This window comes from Syngnathus floridae, chromosome 11, assembly GCF_059516105.1.
Source record: "Syngnathus floridae isolate MCC-2025c chromosome 11, RoL_Sflo_1.0, whole genome shotgun sequence".
Taxonomy (NCBI): domain Eukaryota; kingdom Metazoa; phylum Chordata; class Actinopteri; order Syngnathiformes; family Syngnathidae; genus Syngnathus; species Syngnathus floridae.
In genome coordinates, this window is record NC_142423.1 from 12,452,066 (window position 1) to 12,469,377 (window position 17,312).

Genomic DNA, 17,312 nt, shown 5'->3' on the forward strand with positions numbered 1-17,312 from the left:
AAGCACCTGCTGCAGCATGCTGGCAGTGAACTGCATGGCCTGATGGTGCTGCTGCTCCAGCATGTCCATGTGGAGCTCATCCAGGAAGTCATTCCTGTCATCATCCAGCCAGCCCTCATCCAGCTGAATCAAAGTAGGGAGACGTTACCAAATGTAAACGGTCATCAGATGCACAACTTTGGTTCAGAAATCGACTAAATGGTCTTCAAAGACCTAAACGTTGCATCTCTAATGATCCTTAATACCTGGATCTGTGGTCTAGCAACTAATAGAGATATATTCTGGTTGCCTTCACTGGTCAGAAGCACGACTGCATCTTCACGGTTTTGGATCTCGATGCCATTGATCTTCAGGGAAACAAAAGCTTTTCAGTTCAAAGCATCTGTCAGAGATGCCAAACACGAATAAGCCTAGAACGTGAGTTCTCACCTGGACGATTTTGTCACCTTCTCGAATTCTGCCATCTTGAGCGGCAATGCTGTTTGGATCAATCTAAAGAACACATGAAAAACATCCCGTAACCTCACAATCGCTGGGCCCATATTGACAAACAACCATTTAAAATAATCCAAGTATACCTCACTAATGTAGATCCCAGCTTCATCCTCATCATCAGTCCTGTAACAGATGGTCAAGCCTAGCTTGTCTTGAATGTTGGCTCTGTATAGATCCACCTCCTGTTGAGACACATACAGCACATCTTTGTGTCAAATATCTACATAGACATTCATTTTTTGGGGGATGAATAAATCATTTGTTTTGACGCTTGTTTGGGATGGCGGTCGAATCTGAAATGAAATCACTGAGGAATAACGTATCAATCACTAGGCAGATACTGGGGAGCTATTTCATTTCTAAGAGGCGCTGACAGATTGAGAAATAATGCAGTGACCAGCAGACACTGTCAGCTTTTGAGAAAATTGGAGGTTTTCAGGTGCGCCTTATAGTGCGGAAAATACGGTAGCTTTGTTATCCGGGGAAGGACACACATCTGTGAAAGTTCAACCCCCAAAACTGTTGTAAGACCAGTCGCTCATGTGTTTTAGACATGCATTCAAAAGAGAGGAAAAGTAATTCTTACTTACCTCATATTCTAACTCTTCACGTTCTATGTCGTGATTAATCCCATCCAGGAAATCATTGGGGTCAAAGTACTCATGGCCAGAAGGACGCCTGATAAGTCAGAATGAAGGACACATTTAAAACGGGAATACTTGAAAAGTAAAATGAACTTTATCTACATACCCTAGAGAAATTTTGAACTGAAGTGCTACCCAGAAGCCAAATTAACATGCTCTATGATTAATTTGATGAGGATATCAATTAAAGAAATGAAATGTATTAATTTTGGCGGATGGCTTCTGCCCACGAGAGGAAAATTCAGCTACACTTTCTAAGTTTAAATGGCAGACACAGAAAAAAAACAAAGGCAATATGCAAATATCCACTAGCAACTCTCGGTTTAATTTGCTTGTGTGCCCTGTGGGAGTTGTCGGCTCCTGCGACAGGTACGCAAGCGTAAAACACCATCTTGTGTGATCACAGAATTGCAATGAGGTGTCATGCTCCCAATTAACTGCAGGCGTGAAAGGTTTATCTGTGTCGGAGCAATTTCCCTCCTCCTAAACATAACGCCGCCGTTATTTCTCTGGCCGAAATAGAGAAAGAACGTGGATGATGAAGATGTAGTGAAATACCATTCATTATTTAAAAGCAAAGCTGCGAGAGCATTTCGATCCAAAATAGACGGAAATCATTAAGTTAGTGAGCTACACACCAATCAGAGTACGCAGAGCAAATAAACAAATATTCCATATACTGAACAAAAATGAATTATTAGTTGGTCTATGCTTACTCCTCAGCAAGGAGGTACTCTTGGAGCACAGTCCCGGGCGGTGACGTTGCTGGCAAATTGGCAAGCGGCATAATGTGTTGAAGGGTGATTTCAGTCTGGGTGCTGATATCTGACAGGTGATTGTCAGCGGTGGGGGAAGAGACCAGTTTGGGGAGAGGGGCCCGGCGCAAAACTTGGACCATAATGGGATCCTTGGCTGTACGGAAAGCCTCCACTGCTTGGTCATGGGTGGCTTTTGAGAGGTCTCTGCCATTGACCTGAGAAGAGAGAGGTGAGGACAGAAAATCAAAATCCCCATTGAAGTAGCACAAGAAATCATTTATCCATCTTCAACATGTATCTTGTTTATGTTCACGGGGAAGCTGAAGCCCATCTAAGTTGACTGGCAATGTGAACCTCGACTCTTCAACAATCAATATCGGGGCCATAAAACCTGACCCTCAAAATCTGAACAAATTGCAAACTCGTATTCATGTCAAATACCGAACAAACGTCCTTAGACTTTGGTTACTTTTGAGCAAAAGGATGTGATGCTGCAGGTCAATTGGTTTACCATAAATCTTCAAGGTCCATAAATCTGCCGTTCACTATCTCTTGCATGTCACTTTATGAGAATGAAACATTTCTGGAATAATAACAGAATATTTATTTTTCTGTGAAGGGCAAACACAAACCCCTTTGCTTTTGTGCATGTTTAAGCCTTAAGAGGAATGAGGAATCTAACACAAGTAATCAGGGAGAGGATATGTGCCAACCAACAAGCAACACGGATTAATGTTAATCCCGAGCTTCAAGGATAATTGGATCATCTCACACAGACTTAAACGTCTAATTCCTCAACGTCAAAACATCGCTAACATTTTTAATGTGCAATTGAGTGACTTTTCATATCACTGAACACAAATGTAACAAACATGCAAAAATATACAGCTGTTGTTTTGCATTCCATAAACCCCAAATCGGACAATATTTGTAATCGTCATTTGCGCCCCACAGCGAGCCACGGTGTTGCACATCAGCTGAGAAACACAAGCTTCTTTGTGTTTTCTTCATGCTGCGTGTCGTTTCCAGCAGTCAACCTGGTTGCCAGGAATCCCGGGGCGACTTGAAAGCAGTGAACCAGAGACAAAGCCTTTAGCCCCCTTCTTCTGTTAAGCCCAGAGCATTCTGCTCCAGTGCTCTCCATTGGGGGAAGTCTCCTCCCAGCTGTGGAGGGGGTCCCCACAGCCTCTATTCACTACTCTCACCTCTGACACCGAGTGGCCCTTTGCGGCACACTGGGAAAAAACACACAACACTCCGTCACTGGGGGGATCTCAGACTATGTCATTTACAGAGGTTGAAGTTGAACATCTTGAAAATCCACTTTTACAACAAAATCATGCAAAGTCAAATGTTTTGTCCTTCTGTTAATCCCGGGTCCAATTTGCCTTAGCGGATGAACTTGAGTCATTGTTCGTGTTGACATAACGAACCGTGACTGTCATGCAGAACTGACTTTGACAAGCCCCGGTGCATCCTCTGAGAAAGGTCTCTGTTAAATCCATTTAATGACAAGAGAAAAGCATTACTTAAAGGAATACTAATTAGTTCTAAATCACGTCTGTTTTGTTTGTGGTCAGTGAGGAATCCACACAGCTGTGGTTTGGACCTCTTTTCACCAGACTCGTATCCATCTAGCACACTTGGAAACCTCAGCGTGTTGGGGGGGGTACAGAATACCATTTGTCGACGAGGTGGGAGTCTGATGGGTTGGCCCAGTACGGTAAACTATGGCTAGATGAAATTTAACACCATGCAACAAAAACTAATCGTCAACGGGGTCGCTGATACGAGCTCGGAAAGATCCAGACATGTATTTCTCTCTTACACAAAGAGTGTATCTCTCAGTGGAATGCACCAAAGTATATGTACGGGTATGTCAAGGTGTGTATCCTAAACAAGTTTCTATGGAAACCTGAGGTTTTCTGAATGGCACTAATTAGATCTGATTTGACCGAGGTAATGATTCCAAGCAGACGTTGTAAATTCGTATCACAATAAACAAATTAGGATCTTCCGAATCTGTGCTTCAAGAAACGATCTGGTTTTAAATGTCTACTCTGAACAATTCCAGCTCCTGTGACTATAGAAGGATAAAAACTCGTCAAGTCTTGTCATACTATTGAAGTAAAAAGCTCTTGCACAAGATATAGATTTATGTTGTATCTGTTGGGACTGTAATTCTTGATATCATTTGCGTTGGACAAACCGAGTCTACGGAATCCCATGAGCACTCCCCTGTGGCAACAGCCACCTGCTCCAACGTTTAACAGATGCGACGGCACAACGGGGCTGATGTGAGCTGTTATTAAAAGCCCACCGTGTCAGGCTTCAGAAGCGCAGTGTCGAGGCTTACGATCCCGTCTTTGTCACTCGACACCGTTGGTGTCAAGCCTCATTACGGAGTCGTGTGTGTTTTGGTAGCCGCTTTGATGGCAGAGCTGTCTGGTGGCGGGGCAAACCAAGCAGATGGATGACCGTGACTTGTACAAACTGAGACGTTTGCCAAGCAAAAAAAGAAGTCACACTGAGATCATCTGGCAAAGTGGCTTATTGGGAAGACATCTTTGTTGACTTTCACTCAGAAATGCAGATAATTAGGCACTGGCACCTGGGAAGCCACAAATAGGAGGCAGATCAATCGTTTCTGGTTAAAAATGGGGAGCATGGGAGTTGGCTGCGTAGATTTTAGAAGAAAGCAAAGGGTTTAGCAGACAAACAATAGTCGGACTCACTTAAGAGTGGATCAGAACCTCAATAGACATCTTGTACCGAGGGTTCTAATTAAGCTCCGGGGTCCTCGGCACGGCGCCACAGCCATGACAGGGTGCTTTTGGATAAATTAAGATCACTTGGACTGTCAGACTGAGTTTCTAAGACCTGCACCGCAAATTCCCTGACAAAGCGGCTAAACTTACATCTCCACATGGCACTTACCTTGTGCTTTGAAGAGAGAACAGAGGGCTTCCCTGCTGCCAGAAGGGTCAAGTTTAAAAAGGAGCCCCGCTGCGCGATAAGGCTCGGAGTTTTTATGGTCATTATGAAAAGGGAAAACAGTTCCCTTGAACGCTGTGAGCACTATTTAATAGAGCTTGATAATATTTGGACTGGAGTCCCCGTGAAGACAAAAATAAGCACTTTGCTTTCAGCGACATCAGCCGATATGCTATCCGTTGCTTAGGCAACAAGGTCAAAGATACATTAGGACACATTAAAGTCATGCCCTCGCTTCCCCAAAAATTTATGTCAACATTATAAATAAATGACAGTTGGAGGACATATGTTAAAGCTTGTGCTCAGGGACTTTGTTAAAAAATACACCGACAAGTTTCATTTTAGTTGCAGGCAAAAAAAAAAAAAGCAAAACAAGCAGCCTGGTGTTAAATATAAACTTTAGTAAAAGTCAACCCGGGGTTAAAGGCAGAACACGCCACCGACTCAGCAGTGGAGTGACAATGAGGAGGTGGGTGCACACTAGCAGACACATTGAGAGAGCTGTCACCTCTTCATCATCCTCTCCCTTTAAGCAAAGCACGCCACCTCACAGTGACCCCTGGAGCCAGAGTTCAGGCTGCTCAGCTGCGACAGCAACTTCACTTGATTTTTGCGACCCGTTTAACAAGTTACTGCTTCGGGCTGGTGTCAAAACAAAACTGCAAAGAAGCAACTTGTGCGACCTTTCAAGCTCTCACTGAAAAAGCTTGGTTACAGTACCTGGCAGACTTCATAGAGGAGTTTGTAATGTTCCTCTGGCTTCTGCAGGGTGCAGAGACTGCATCCCATGGTGGAGGAGCTCACACCGTGCAGGCTCCCCCTGCGGCCGCTCGGGCAGTGGAGATATCTTCCTCCTCCTTTTGGAATGATTCCCTCTCTGTTTGACTGACAAGGCTGTAGTGTCCCAGCTTGTGGCCGTCTCACCCCTCTGTCTCTCACACACTCCCCCTCCCCTCACCTCACATGCTCCCTCTCAGCCCTCTACTGAACTACCAGTGGCCGGAGCCAGCGTTGGGCTATATACGCCTCCTCATGTTTATTCAACAGTCGCTCATTTTAGATTCATGACGAAGGCTAACTTACGGCTTGGGGCTCCTGTCCAATCATTTAAGCGGATGGCCGTCCAATTCGTGTGATGAGGGTTTACATTTTTTAGAAAACAACAATATTCAGCAAAGTGTCACAACAACACTGTTGGACTCCAACCACAAATCCACAACAGTATTGTTTTAAATCCTCTTATGATGCAAAAATGTACCTTTTTATAATAGTAGTTTTGGGATTTGATCTTGAAGCCATTGTGCTTTCTCAGCATACAGTTCATACCCCTGCCAATGGGTTAGAGAACATGCATGGACCTCTTCCTTGTTAGTGTTTACTCGGAAAATAAAATAGGCCCACACGGTGGATTGTGGATTCTACCACACTAATCCATCAAAACAAACAATTCATTCTCTATGCATTTTCTATCAACATGAATCCAACGCCAGGGGAACCAAATATATCAGATAAATATTGCTGTTGGAGCTCTCCAGCTTAGCCAGACAAACTTCACCCAGTGGAGCATCCAACGTGTTGTGACACACTGTCCAACGCCGTGAGTGGGGACAACTCGTCTGGCTGCATAAGCCAACCCTGGCATCGGTCCTGCGGTTTCCCCACGGTGCTATTTTGCCAACCAGAGATAAACGTGCAGTAGAGACAACCACAGCGATTCCTAGTCATGTTTGAATTCATAGCAATGGATGGGGATGTGAAGATTTTGGTCATGTTCATAATATCCCTAAAATCATACAGGATGGATGGTTTTAATTTATTCTTTAGCCAATCAATTGCAAGAATAAACTTGTAGGGATGGGAAAATAAAACACTTTTCTGGACCGAAATCTTACAATAATTCACTTAGGACCGCCAAAAAGTTGCCAAGGGCAAACTATAAGGTATCGGTGTGAATTTTGCAATCGTTCTTAATTAGTGGAGGACTCATGGTGCAGGGTGCACGGCTAAAACTTTCATCCAGTGCACCATGAAAAGCAATTCTATGCTCACATTAGTGGTACTGTTGCGCCCGGGGCTGGGATCAGCGGAGAGTTGTAGCTGGCGCTCTCGTCCTACTAATCTTTCTTTCACACTGAGATTATCCCATTTGGAACGGAGACAGCGCTCTGATATGAACAAGTGCGCTAAGGGTGTTACGCTACAGCTGCACAAAAATGTGCATATTAAAGAGTCATCTCCAGCAAAACAGGACGGACAAAGAAAGTCAAGTGAGGAGCTTTTCAAGAACAAACGGCGGGTGAATTAAATCCACACTGTCCTTTATTGTGTTCAGACATTTCATTCGGAGACTGCTTAGTATATTTACAGATTTCTCCGGTGACAAGACCTTTTTGGTCCATGCTGCGCAGGTTAAACAAACATGCTGCTGCTCATTCACGGCAGGTTTTATTCATTACTGGTCTAGACGCAGACTCGGTATCAAAGAGGATTTTTATCTCAGTAGGAGAGACCAAACAATAATAAAGAAAAAATGTAGCATGGGGAGTTATCCGAAACATTAACACTTTACACTTGAGCGCATTAAAAGTTTTCTACGGTGTTGTGGTTCTCCAGAGCGTTTGATCCGGATCATTCAAAGTCATGTTGGCTCTTGGGTCAGTGTCCCACAGGGCCTGGTTTAGTAGCCATGGCTTTGCTTTGACTGTGGGATCAGGTGGCGCTCATCTTTGTATGATTTCACAAGACTTGGTCTTGGTTGGAAATCTCGTCTTTTATGTTGAGCAAAAAGTACGATGCAAATCAGCAGGAAGAATCAGTGTTGATAAATGTGGATACGATAAATGGGATACATATTTTAACCTCATTGATGTTTGATTTTGCAGTTAAAAAAATAAACTTTCTCTAATTAATTTAGACAATGATAACCACCTCACACATTTATCTGTATTTTCAGATACCAATTTTAACCCCCTTTCATTTGCTTTTTTAATTAAACAATAAGCTTTTTATTGTGCTAAACTGGCACCGGTGATTGGATTAAACAGAACAAGATAAATGAGTGTTATTGCTACATTTTATGCATGCCAGCATATGCTCAGGCTTAAATGGTTTCGGATTAAGATTGGATTTGTTATACAGGCACTGCATACAACAATAACGGAATAGTCAGTCATAGCACAAAACCAATAAATATTCAATTCATGACAAATTCAAACACCAGTGAGCCAAGCGCTCGTTTGCCTCACATTTTACCAAAGGTGAGTGCAGAGGGGGGGGTCACAAATAAATAATCATCTTTGACCACAAAGCACAAGATTAATGACTGCACATCTGTGGAATTTGCATAACCTGACCTCAGTAATTCTGTCAGCCTTGTGGAAAAATCCAATAGCTCCACGTTGCTGAACTTAAACATCCGCAATCACGATAAGCGTTTTTTTTTTCCATTGTGGACTTTACAGGATGTGGTGAAAAAGTACGCAGAAGGGGATGAGGTGGTAGACATAGGACACCGATGGCTGTAACTGATAAAAAAAAAGAGGGAATTAGGTCTCTTCAGTTCCACCCTATACTTAATACACTGTCCAGACAGCAGGATGATCAGAAACTGATAAAGTGAAAGAAAGGAAAACTGCCTCCATATTAAAAAATCATAATGACTACGGATCTATTTTTGCAGACGTAATGTGCAAGACTCATTTATCACATTTGGCAGTTTGGCATTTTTGACCATTTAGTAGCTGAAATGGCAAAGAAGTTAAACTTCATCCGCAAGTGGAGATCTTATGAACATATTTTGCACGTTTGAATTATTTCGTTTTTGTGGAATTGATTGCGGAACAGAAACAACACCAACAAACTAAACTCTCCCAAATTTTCAACACAAACAAATAAAAAAACAAACAGACAAGCATTGAGATGAAACTACCATCAACATGGGTGACAACTGACAAGAACAACACACAAAAGCAACTGGTCAAACAGACTGAAAGGAGGCAGGGACCTAAATACAAGCCAACTGACGAGACAACAAGGCACACTTGGGAAAGTAAAGTGGCCGAGGGAGCTGATTGGAAGACATGGGAGCGGCTTGACGAGCAAAGGTGGACCTGATTTGCAGGCCAAGCCAAGAACCAGATGAAAATGAACCAATGTGATGCAAAAACAAATACAAATCTAAACAAGAACACAGCTCATGACTGAGATTTATTGTGAAGGTAAAATCAACACAACACAAACAATGTAACAAATAGCTGATCCGTAAGAATTGGAGTTCTGGGCTAGTTACCGGTTTTAAGATAAACCATTATTCTATAAAGTCCCCGTTTTAAAACTGCAGAAAGTCAAGATCTGTTGCCCCCTTTTTTTCTTTGAGACACCACTTCAGCCAAAGTAACACAAACATGTCAGAGTGACACAATTTCGAGCTGAAGATCATAATGCCGTAAAATTGCAATCATTTCGCTCACGGTTATAAGACTGTCCGAATGTGATACTGGCCAGCTTTGTCTAATTAAAAGCAAACAGCTTTGCTCTGTGAACATGGAAGGTAATGTCATAAAAAAAAAATAGATTAGGTGACACCCTCCAAATTCGATTTAGGTCATATTTTAGTTACTTGGCAGGGGGATAAACCCATGAGCCTTCTAATCTGAAGAGGATATGACGGGAAAAGAGATGCTCACGAGCCCTCTAATGGAAATGCCAGGAGAGAGAATAAGATCAGGCATTGGCACAGGATATACTGCAGAAAACACGCTACGAAACTAAATCTATGAAGTAGTGAAATAATGCAGTTCTTCTCAAGTGTAGCGCAGAGGTATGAGTGTGTGTAGGCGTGTGTGTATTCTCTGAAACACTGAGCTGTGCATAATTCATCAGACAGCTGTCAGCTTTGTGCTCACATTTTAGATGAGGAACCAAATCTTACGCCAGTCGCAACGACAGCTCCGGCAACAACTTCATTGAACGCTAAAACAAGCGATAATGACACAACCATTATATCCGTGTACTGTATTCACTGAAGAGCGATTAGCTCCAAGGCCGTCAAAAAAATAAACGTGCATTGACAATGAGTAGCTTTTTGTTGACCGTTTTACACGAACATTATACCTCAGAAGTGACATCATGTTTTTTGCCGTATAACCCCCACGCTTCTGGGTGGGTAGATTTACCACATTTCCAAAGAGTAGTCAATCAAGTTTGCTAAAAAAAAAAAAAAAGAGGGTTGCTGAGTGATTAAATGAGCCAATATCTAATCCAAGTGAAAGCATGGAATGAGAAGACTGCTTCACGGGCGAATGTTTGGATGGACAGAGACAAGCTCAGTAATTCTGCCTGCTCTGAAATATATCAACACCATCCTACGTGTTTGTGTTCGGTTGTGTATTCACAGCTAATAATAATAACAATGGCTGAATATGATAATGGAGCTAGTAAAATATCCAACTAACCTTTGTGACTATAAAACAACAGGTCACATGTGAATGATGAACAAGTCCTATAAACAATATTTACAGCCTATTATCCAAATGCCGCGACATTCCCACAAAAGGTAATTTGTGTGCGTGTCAGAAGAATAATCAAGCAGGACATTAAAAAAAATAGATATTATCGACACAGGTAGTCTACGGGATGTATATAAATATATTTGACATTAAGGCTGCCTTTGGAACCGGAGGGTCACAGTTGCAGTCCGGCTGCAGATAAAATAAATGGCAGGTAGTTGTCGGAGAGATTCTGGTTCTGACTGCTCCCAAGGTGCCCTTGAATAAGGCACGCAAGCACCACGAGCACATCAATTTCAAACGCCTTCTTCCTAAACAGGAATTTTTCGACCAATGGAACGGTTCTGGTCGAGTGAGGTCACTGAGGAACATTGATGGATTTTATGGTTAACACTCGTCAAACGTCTCAGGACCACGGTTTAACTGCTGAAAATCAATCGTGATTAACGAGAGCAACCTCTTGTGAAGAATTTTTACACTCATGCCAATCTTTAGTCTGCCGCAAGAATTTAATTAAAGTGCGAGAAACGCTAGCAGACGTTTGGACGACTCCGTAAATCTCCTTATCAGACCAAGGCGGCGACCTCGGAGGTCTAATGGGTGACAGATTTTCCGCCGTTATTTTTTCTCCAGCTGAGACAGTAAGCAGATCGAAAAAGAGATGTCATGAGCCAGAAGATGTCAAATTTGAGATCATAGTTGATTGATAATCGTCATGGTTACGGTCAGGAAGCGCTTGTACGTGGCCAGCTCAAGAAGAGAAACAGCAGAACGGAGAAAAACAAAACAAGAACACAAGGGAGCCTTGATGAAGGGGTGGTTTGTAATCAGAAGGCACGAGGAAAAGAAGGCATAGAAGCGAGAGATGTAGAGGAGGCCGTGATTTTAGGGGTGAGCGGGGGGGATGGTTTGATCTGTGACCTCTCCGATCCTTTGGTGCATGTGACGGGCCCGACTTCAGACAGGGGATTAAGATCATCAGGGAAAGTAATGAGCACAGAGAAAGCATTCAGGAGGTCAGACGCTCTCTGAAAGAAACAATTACTCACCTTAACCGCCTCTTAGGAAAGCCTAAACATCGTGATCAGTGCTCTTTTACTTCAGATTAGACGGATAAGGATGAAGACAGAAAAGCCCCAGGATGAGCCCAACCACAATTAACAGGATGTCATTTGTTCCTCTTAATAAAAAGTCTTTGAGGTGATAAAACAATCATTTGAATTAAGGACTTGAGTCATGAGATTTCACGCCTGATGAACACTGAAGTGACTGCAGAAATCTTCTGGTCGTGTAGACTGCTCTAAAATGCTCTTACATTTATTTCAATCATCTAAAATATTTGCTCTCAGAATTGTTTCAATTCTTATAATGCTGCTGCTCGCATGAGGCTATCATCTTCCAGAGGATCCATCCGACTGTTGCTCATGTCAGAAGGAGTCATGTTCACCGGTGCACATTCCTGCCTCCCTTTAATCCTGCATTTTCAATTAGTCAAGAGAGTGCAGCCGCCCAACACGTGTTGCAACTCAATAACGACGAGACGCTCTGATCCATCGGCCGCAACAATCCAGCATTGTTGTGGGAGAGATGAGTGACAGGGATGGCGGGGGGGGTACACACACATTGTGGCTACTTTGTAGCTGTCAATCAAGCTGTGTGTGTGTCATAGCTGGCCGGGCTGTCTGAGCACTGGCGGGATGCCTCGAAAAGCAAGCGAGGTGAGAGGTCATTGACCACACGGCAGTCAAGCCCAGAAGAATCTCTCACCGCGTGCTTTGGAAAACACACCGGCCACAGCCACCACATCAAATTGGTTCCAAGCCAGCGTATAGTAATTTATCAAACATATATTTTGTTTTTGCCTCTGAGAGTAGAGCCAACGTGCCAGTCGTGGCCAGCTGCCAATCGGACAAAACGATTCCAGACAACAGAACAAACAGACTGAGGCCAGCAAATGACAGCAAAGTTAAAAGAGCGTCACTGTGAACCCTAATGTGTGCCCGCCCGAGTTGTCGGGTGGAATGACTTTCACAAATACAGCATGCAAGGAGAGAGCAACAATGCTGAAAAGTGTACAGTACCGAACCCTTGTCGTCAAGGAAACCCAACCTATTCCTGAACGTCACCATGGCAACATATTAGTGGGGGCCACCTTCCTGAGCTGATGTGCTGCTCTTCGTTTTTTTTTTCTCACTTTACTACGAGAGTGCAAGCAGCAAACAAGAAGGAACACAACTTGTGATAAGATGTTTTGACTTTGAACATGAATTATTTCAAATAATCCCCACCACAAATAGGCCTTTCCTCCAAGGTTTGAGGGTGTAAAATGGATCATCACTGTCTGCTGAGCCCAAAACCATTTTAGTTGGCAGCCTGGTCCAAGATGGCTCAACTTCACACAGTCCTGTTATGCAACCTGAGCCGGACCGGGAATGTTATGACTCCATCTAGTGTGTTCTAATACTGCTCTCTATACGATTATTTCCCTTTCACTGAACGCACTCTGGTAACAAGATTACGGCTGAAACGCGCACTGGAGGCAGCTGCAGTACTACTAATATGAGGATTTTGTCATTGTGTGTGAAAATATGTTATTGAGAGAGGTTGACACACACACACACATGCTGCCCGCCCCCAGTGCCTGATTAGCAAGCACCAGAGCAGAGATTAACCCCCGATTACATCACAAATCTGTCCCAAACTACCCCATTCAAATAATACCAGCGGCACTGGGAATTCTATTGTTGACTCCACCTTCAAAGGCATTTAGACAAAACACAAACAAACTGTGGTATGCACGCTCGCTCACAATCGGCAACAAATAGGGAAACAAACAGAGAAAACAATCCCTCAAAGAGATGACTACTTAGTACAGAGAGGTGACATGACTTAGACTCACACACTTGAGCGCTGCGACACTTTATTCACGGACAATGAGGTCATTATTTGAGGGTGACAGCAATGACCAGAGATAAACGCCTCCATTCAAAAAGATGCATGAGGAATAGCAATGTAGGATTTATATAGTAAATGTTTGACTTCATTTAAGCATTTTTTGAATCTTATGTCAATCTCACGTTTGATCACAAGCATTCTTGATATTCTTATTTTCTTTTATAAATAATTCTTATACAGTTTTTTTTAATTCTTTGTAACTATTTTTTATTCTTGATTTTGTATGCATTGTACTCTATATTTTTTCCCCTTTTTTATGCTCTATGTTCTTTGTTTTTTAATACTTCTCAACTATTTTTTATTATTGATTTTGTATGCATTATATTCTGTATTTTTCCCCTTTTTCACGCTCTATGTTCTTTGTTTTTTAATCATTTTTTATGTAAAGCACATTGCCTTGCCTTGCCTTTTTTTTTTTAGTAAAAAGGTTGTAATACATCATTGTACTAACAGAATTGTGGCACATGTTAGTCCTTGTGGGACATTGATCTGATTAAGTTGAGTACATTGTGAGCATGTGTTGGCTCATATCGCCACCTACTGGAGATGTTAATCAAAGTGATGCTGAGCTGGGAAGGGTTTCTTCCAATTTGAAGCAAGTAAAATGAAGACAGGAATTAAAGGGCACTCAATAAGGAAAAAAAAAAGCAGGTCAGCACAATGGAATGGGGTTATTGACGGACGACAATCCCAGTGTTGGACCCTTAAGGGGAGGAGGGAGCACAATGGTGTTTACATGCTAGATTCTACAGCGGTACATCAATCTCAATGTGGCTTTGACACCGCCCACCCAATTTCTACGTCTTCTGGCATTTTATTATCATTCCTCCTGTGTGTGTGCATGTGTGTGTTCACTTCCAGGAGCCCAGCTGGCTCAGTTTGCACTGGAAGAAAAGACAAGGGGGAAAAAAGTAGGTGAAGGAGCTTAGGGAGTTGGGACCATGGCTCCAGTCTAGCATGACTGAGTTTAAGAGTGTCCGTGCCCTGGGGGAGTGGGGGGCATCCAAAACATAGTGCTGCTCAACTCAAATGTCTGTAATCAGCACATTCAGATCATCACTTTCCCCCTTTAACAAGCGTCTCGGTGTCTCTTGGCCCTTCTGCTCAGGGTAACAAAAACACTAATGATAGGCGGGCGGCTGAAAAAGCATTAGTGTCCACTCTACTTTTCTGCTGCTATTCTTGTGCTCTTCAAAAAGCTGCAGTTATCCTGATCTTGCACCCTAAATCCCTTTTCGTGGAATCTCTCTTCTGTTTCCACCGTTTTCTCCGAGGGACCTCTCATTTGCCAAGTTGTACATTAAGACATTCAACAGAACCAAAGGAACGTGGTGAAGAAAAGATGTGAACCTGTTCTGCAGTGTGTCACAAACAAGTACATATACGTTACGGAATGCAGGCCAACTCGAAAATGAGTTACAGTTACCGGGCTGGGTCCGCACATAATCATTCACAGCTTGTTTCCACAGGAGGTTCTATTGAGTGAACCGAACTGGCTGAACCTTTGCTCTCCACAAAATGTCAAAGTCCTTCAAAAAAAACTGGCGGAATGAGCATGTGAAATGTGGCAAAGTAGGCCCTTCCAAAAATCACCTACAACTCTATATTTTGTCGGGAACACTGCACCGATTAAGACATAGAAAAGGACCGAAGTTGCCTAAAGCATAAGTAAAATAAAGCCAGACGATATTAACCTTGCATTCCTGTCTCCTCACAGTCACTTATGCTCTTATCAGCAGACAGACAATCTTGGCGTCAGACTGGGCTGACCAGCAGGTAAACACCACATCAACTGCAACCATCGTCATGGAGACAGTGTGGGGAGGGGAGGCGGGGGGGGGGGGGGGGGGGGCATACACGCGTGAACAGCCTGCAGAGCAAGTGCCGTGCATTGTTCAGGCAATCAAGTGAGAATGCACTCACATGTCTCTGTCAGGTCACTTCATATTAGACTCTTCTGATGAGTCATGTTTTAAGCAGGAGGTGAGAACTTTTCATGTGATCCATCACTGAATCACATGAACGTCTTTACCTGCATGTGCGAGTGATTTTTTTTTCCACAACGGTAAGATTTTTCCACAGCAGAAATACATTTCTGCCATTTCCATTTGAATCAAAATGAAACCTTCAGAAAGGCAATAGATAAGTACGTGTTTGGTAAATGTTTCTGTGGCAGGCGTACTACTCAAGCCTTTGGCCGGTGAACAAAAGCGAGTCAGCTACTAATATGAACGAATATTACTTCAAGCTAAAAATTTTGAAAGCATACAAACTCGTACAAGGTCATGATTATTATTATTTTTATAGAAGAGATTGTATGTGCATGCTTGGGCCACTAGGGGTTGCCCCATCCCTCCGGCCAAGCATTTTCCGGGTGGTGGTGAGGTCCGGGCCTCGGTGGAGAGGAGACCTGCTGAGCACAAAAATGAAAAGCCAGCCTGCGAGCAGCTGGCAGTTCTTGAACACTGACTCGTGCTATTTTACCAGACCACTCTTAAGCGGTATCATATCCATAGTTTAAGAAGCATAGAAATACTTTATGGAACTACCATAGTTGAAACTAAAACCCGTAAACTTTTTTTTTTTTTTGAGTAGCTGCCAGATAATTTTATGACTGCAGCTTCAGCGATTTTGCATCTGAATGTGAAATGTAGTCGGGGTCTCTTATTGCCAAGTGAAAATTGCATTCAAAATAAGCCTGCATGCTTTCAAGAGCACAAGGTCACACCTGAATAGAGAAGAAGTTCATGTGTTACGATGAACTTTCTTTTGCTAAAAAAAAAAAGCAAAGCGTGGGCAGTGGAAAACACACGGATGAACACAAGGATGTTAAAAGGTTGCTCGTGCAGTGGCAACAACGGTTCAAGGTTCAGATTGGACTGCTCGAAGGAAAAGTGCAAGTGCAAGTCGTGCATGTGTGGACAGGAAGCACCTGGTTCCAAAGGCCGAAGAACACGTGGGACCTCAAACACATCATTTGCTCACCAACAACAGATCCTGTGCAGACGTCCAAACGCTAGTTGCTGACTGCCAGTGTGTGACCAAATGTTGCTCCTTTTTTTTGCAACAACGACAAAGAGAAATTGTATACTCGGTAGAACTGCAGCTCACTTCACACAACGGGGCTCCCTTGGCTTCTGCCTGGGAAGTTCAAACCGTAGCCAGCGTGTGGATACTACAACAAAGTCTAGTGGAGGTTTTGGGCGGAGCGCATGACCCGGCCGGAGGGGGGGTGGGGGGTCTGGGGCAGCTCGGTCTCGAGGGCATCTGGGTTGCGTTCTGATGACTGTCGGTCTGCTCACCAGGGATGATGGAGCCAGAGGCAAGTGGCCCAATGTAAACAGCTCTTTCTGCCGGTGGAGCTGAAGAGCCGCCATAATTACCGGTGGGCATGAGAGGATGACTCGGGATTTGGAGAAGGAAGGAAAATACAGGGAATGAGCGATGGAACAAAAGGTCGGCGCACAGGGGTGGGCTCCAACCTTCTCATCGATCTCTATATCCTTCACTTTCCCAGGGAAAGAATTACAGTGAGAATCCGCCCGAGGCGGAGAAGGAAGTTCACACCGGTGTATCCAAACCCGTCTTGTTGTTGCCTTCTTTGCTCGGGAGGCCGTTGGTATATTAAGTAGTAGGCTCCCAATGAAGTGAATTGAAAAGTATTCCCTGCTCTGACGCAACGTTAGACTGGGAAATAAAAGAAAATGGGAAGTGAAAATGGCTTCAATAAAGCCCAGCGAGCTTACATCTTGCAGCAGAATTTCCAAACGCTTAAGTGTGGAAGGGAAAATAAACCTCCAAGGGAACGGATGCAAACGTGACAGGCGTGTATTGTTTGCTGCAGTCCCCGCCATTTTTGCCCTTCATCTAAAGCGGGGAACCATCTCAGAGGGATACATAAAGGGTTACTGTTTAACTCGGAGTAGAACCGGTGTTTAATGACACGAGAGACTTTTTGG

At 43.4% G+C, this 17,312-nt stretch overlaps 1 protein-coding gene across 2 annotated transcripts in view; it reads right to left on the reverse strand.

The window, feature by feature from the left end:
* The window catches only part of pdzrn3b (PDZ domain containing RING finger 3b), a 45,586-nt gene that overhangs the window by 2,336 nt on the left and 25,938 nt on the right, over positions 1–17,312 (reverse strand). For both annotated transcript variants that reach the window (XM_088389113.1, XM_088389111.1), the window contains 6 exons: positions 1,856–2,112; positions 1,086–1,173; positions 579–677; positions 430–492; positions 246–347; positions 7–123 (listed from right to left, as the gene is read on the reverse strand). In XM_088389113.1, the coding sequence (XP_088245239.1) occupies positions 7–123; positions 246–347; positions 430–492; positions 579–677; positions 1,086–1,173; positions 1,856–2,112 (726 nt within the window). The remainder of the gene's footprint in view (positions 1–6; positions 124–245; positions 348–429; positions 493–578; positions 678–1,085; positions 1,174–1,855; positions 2,113–17,312) is intronic.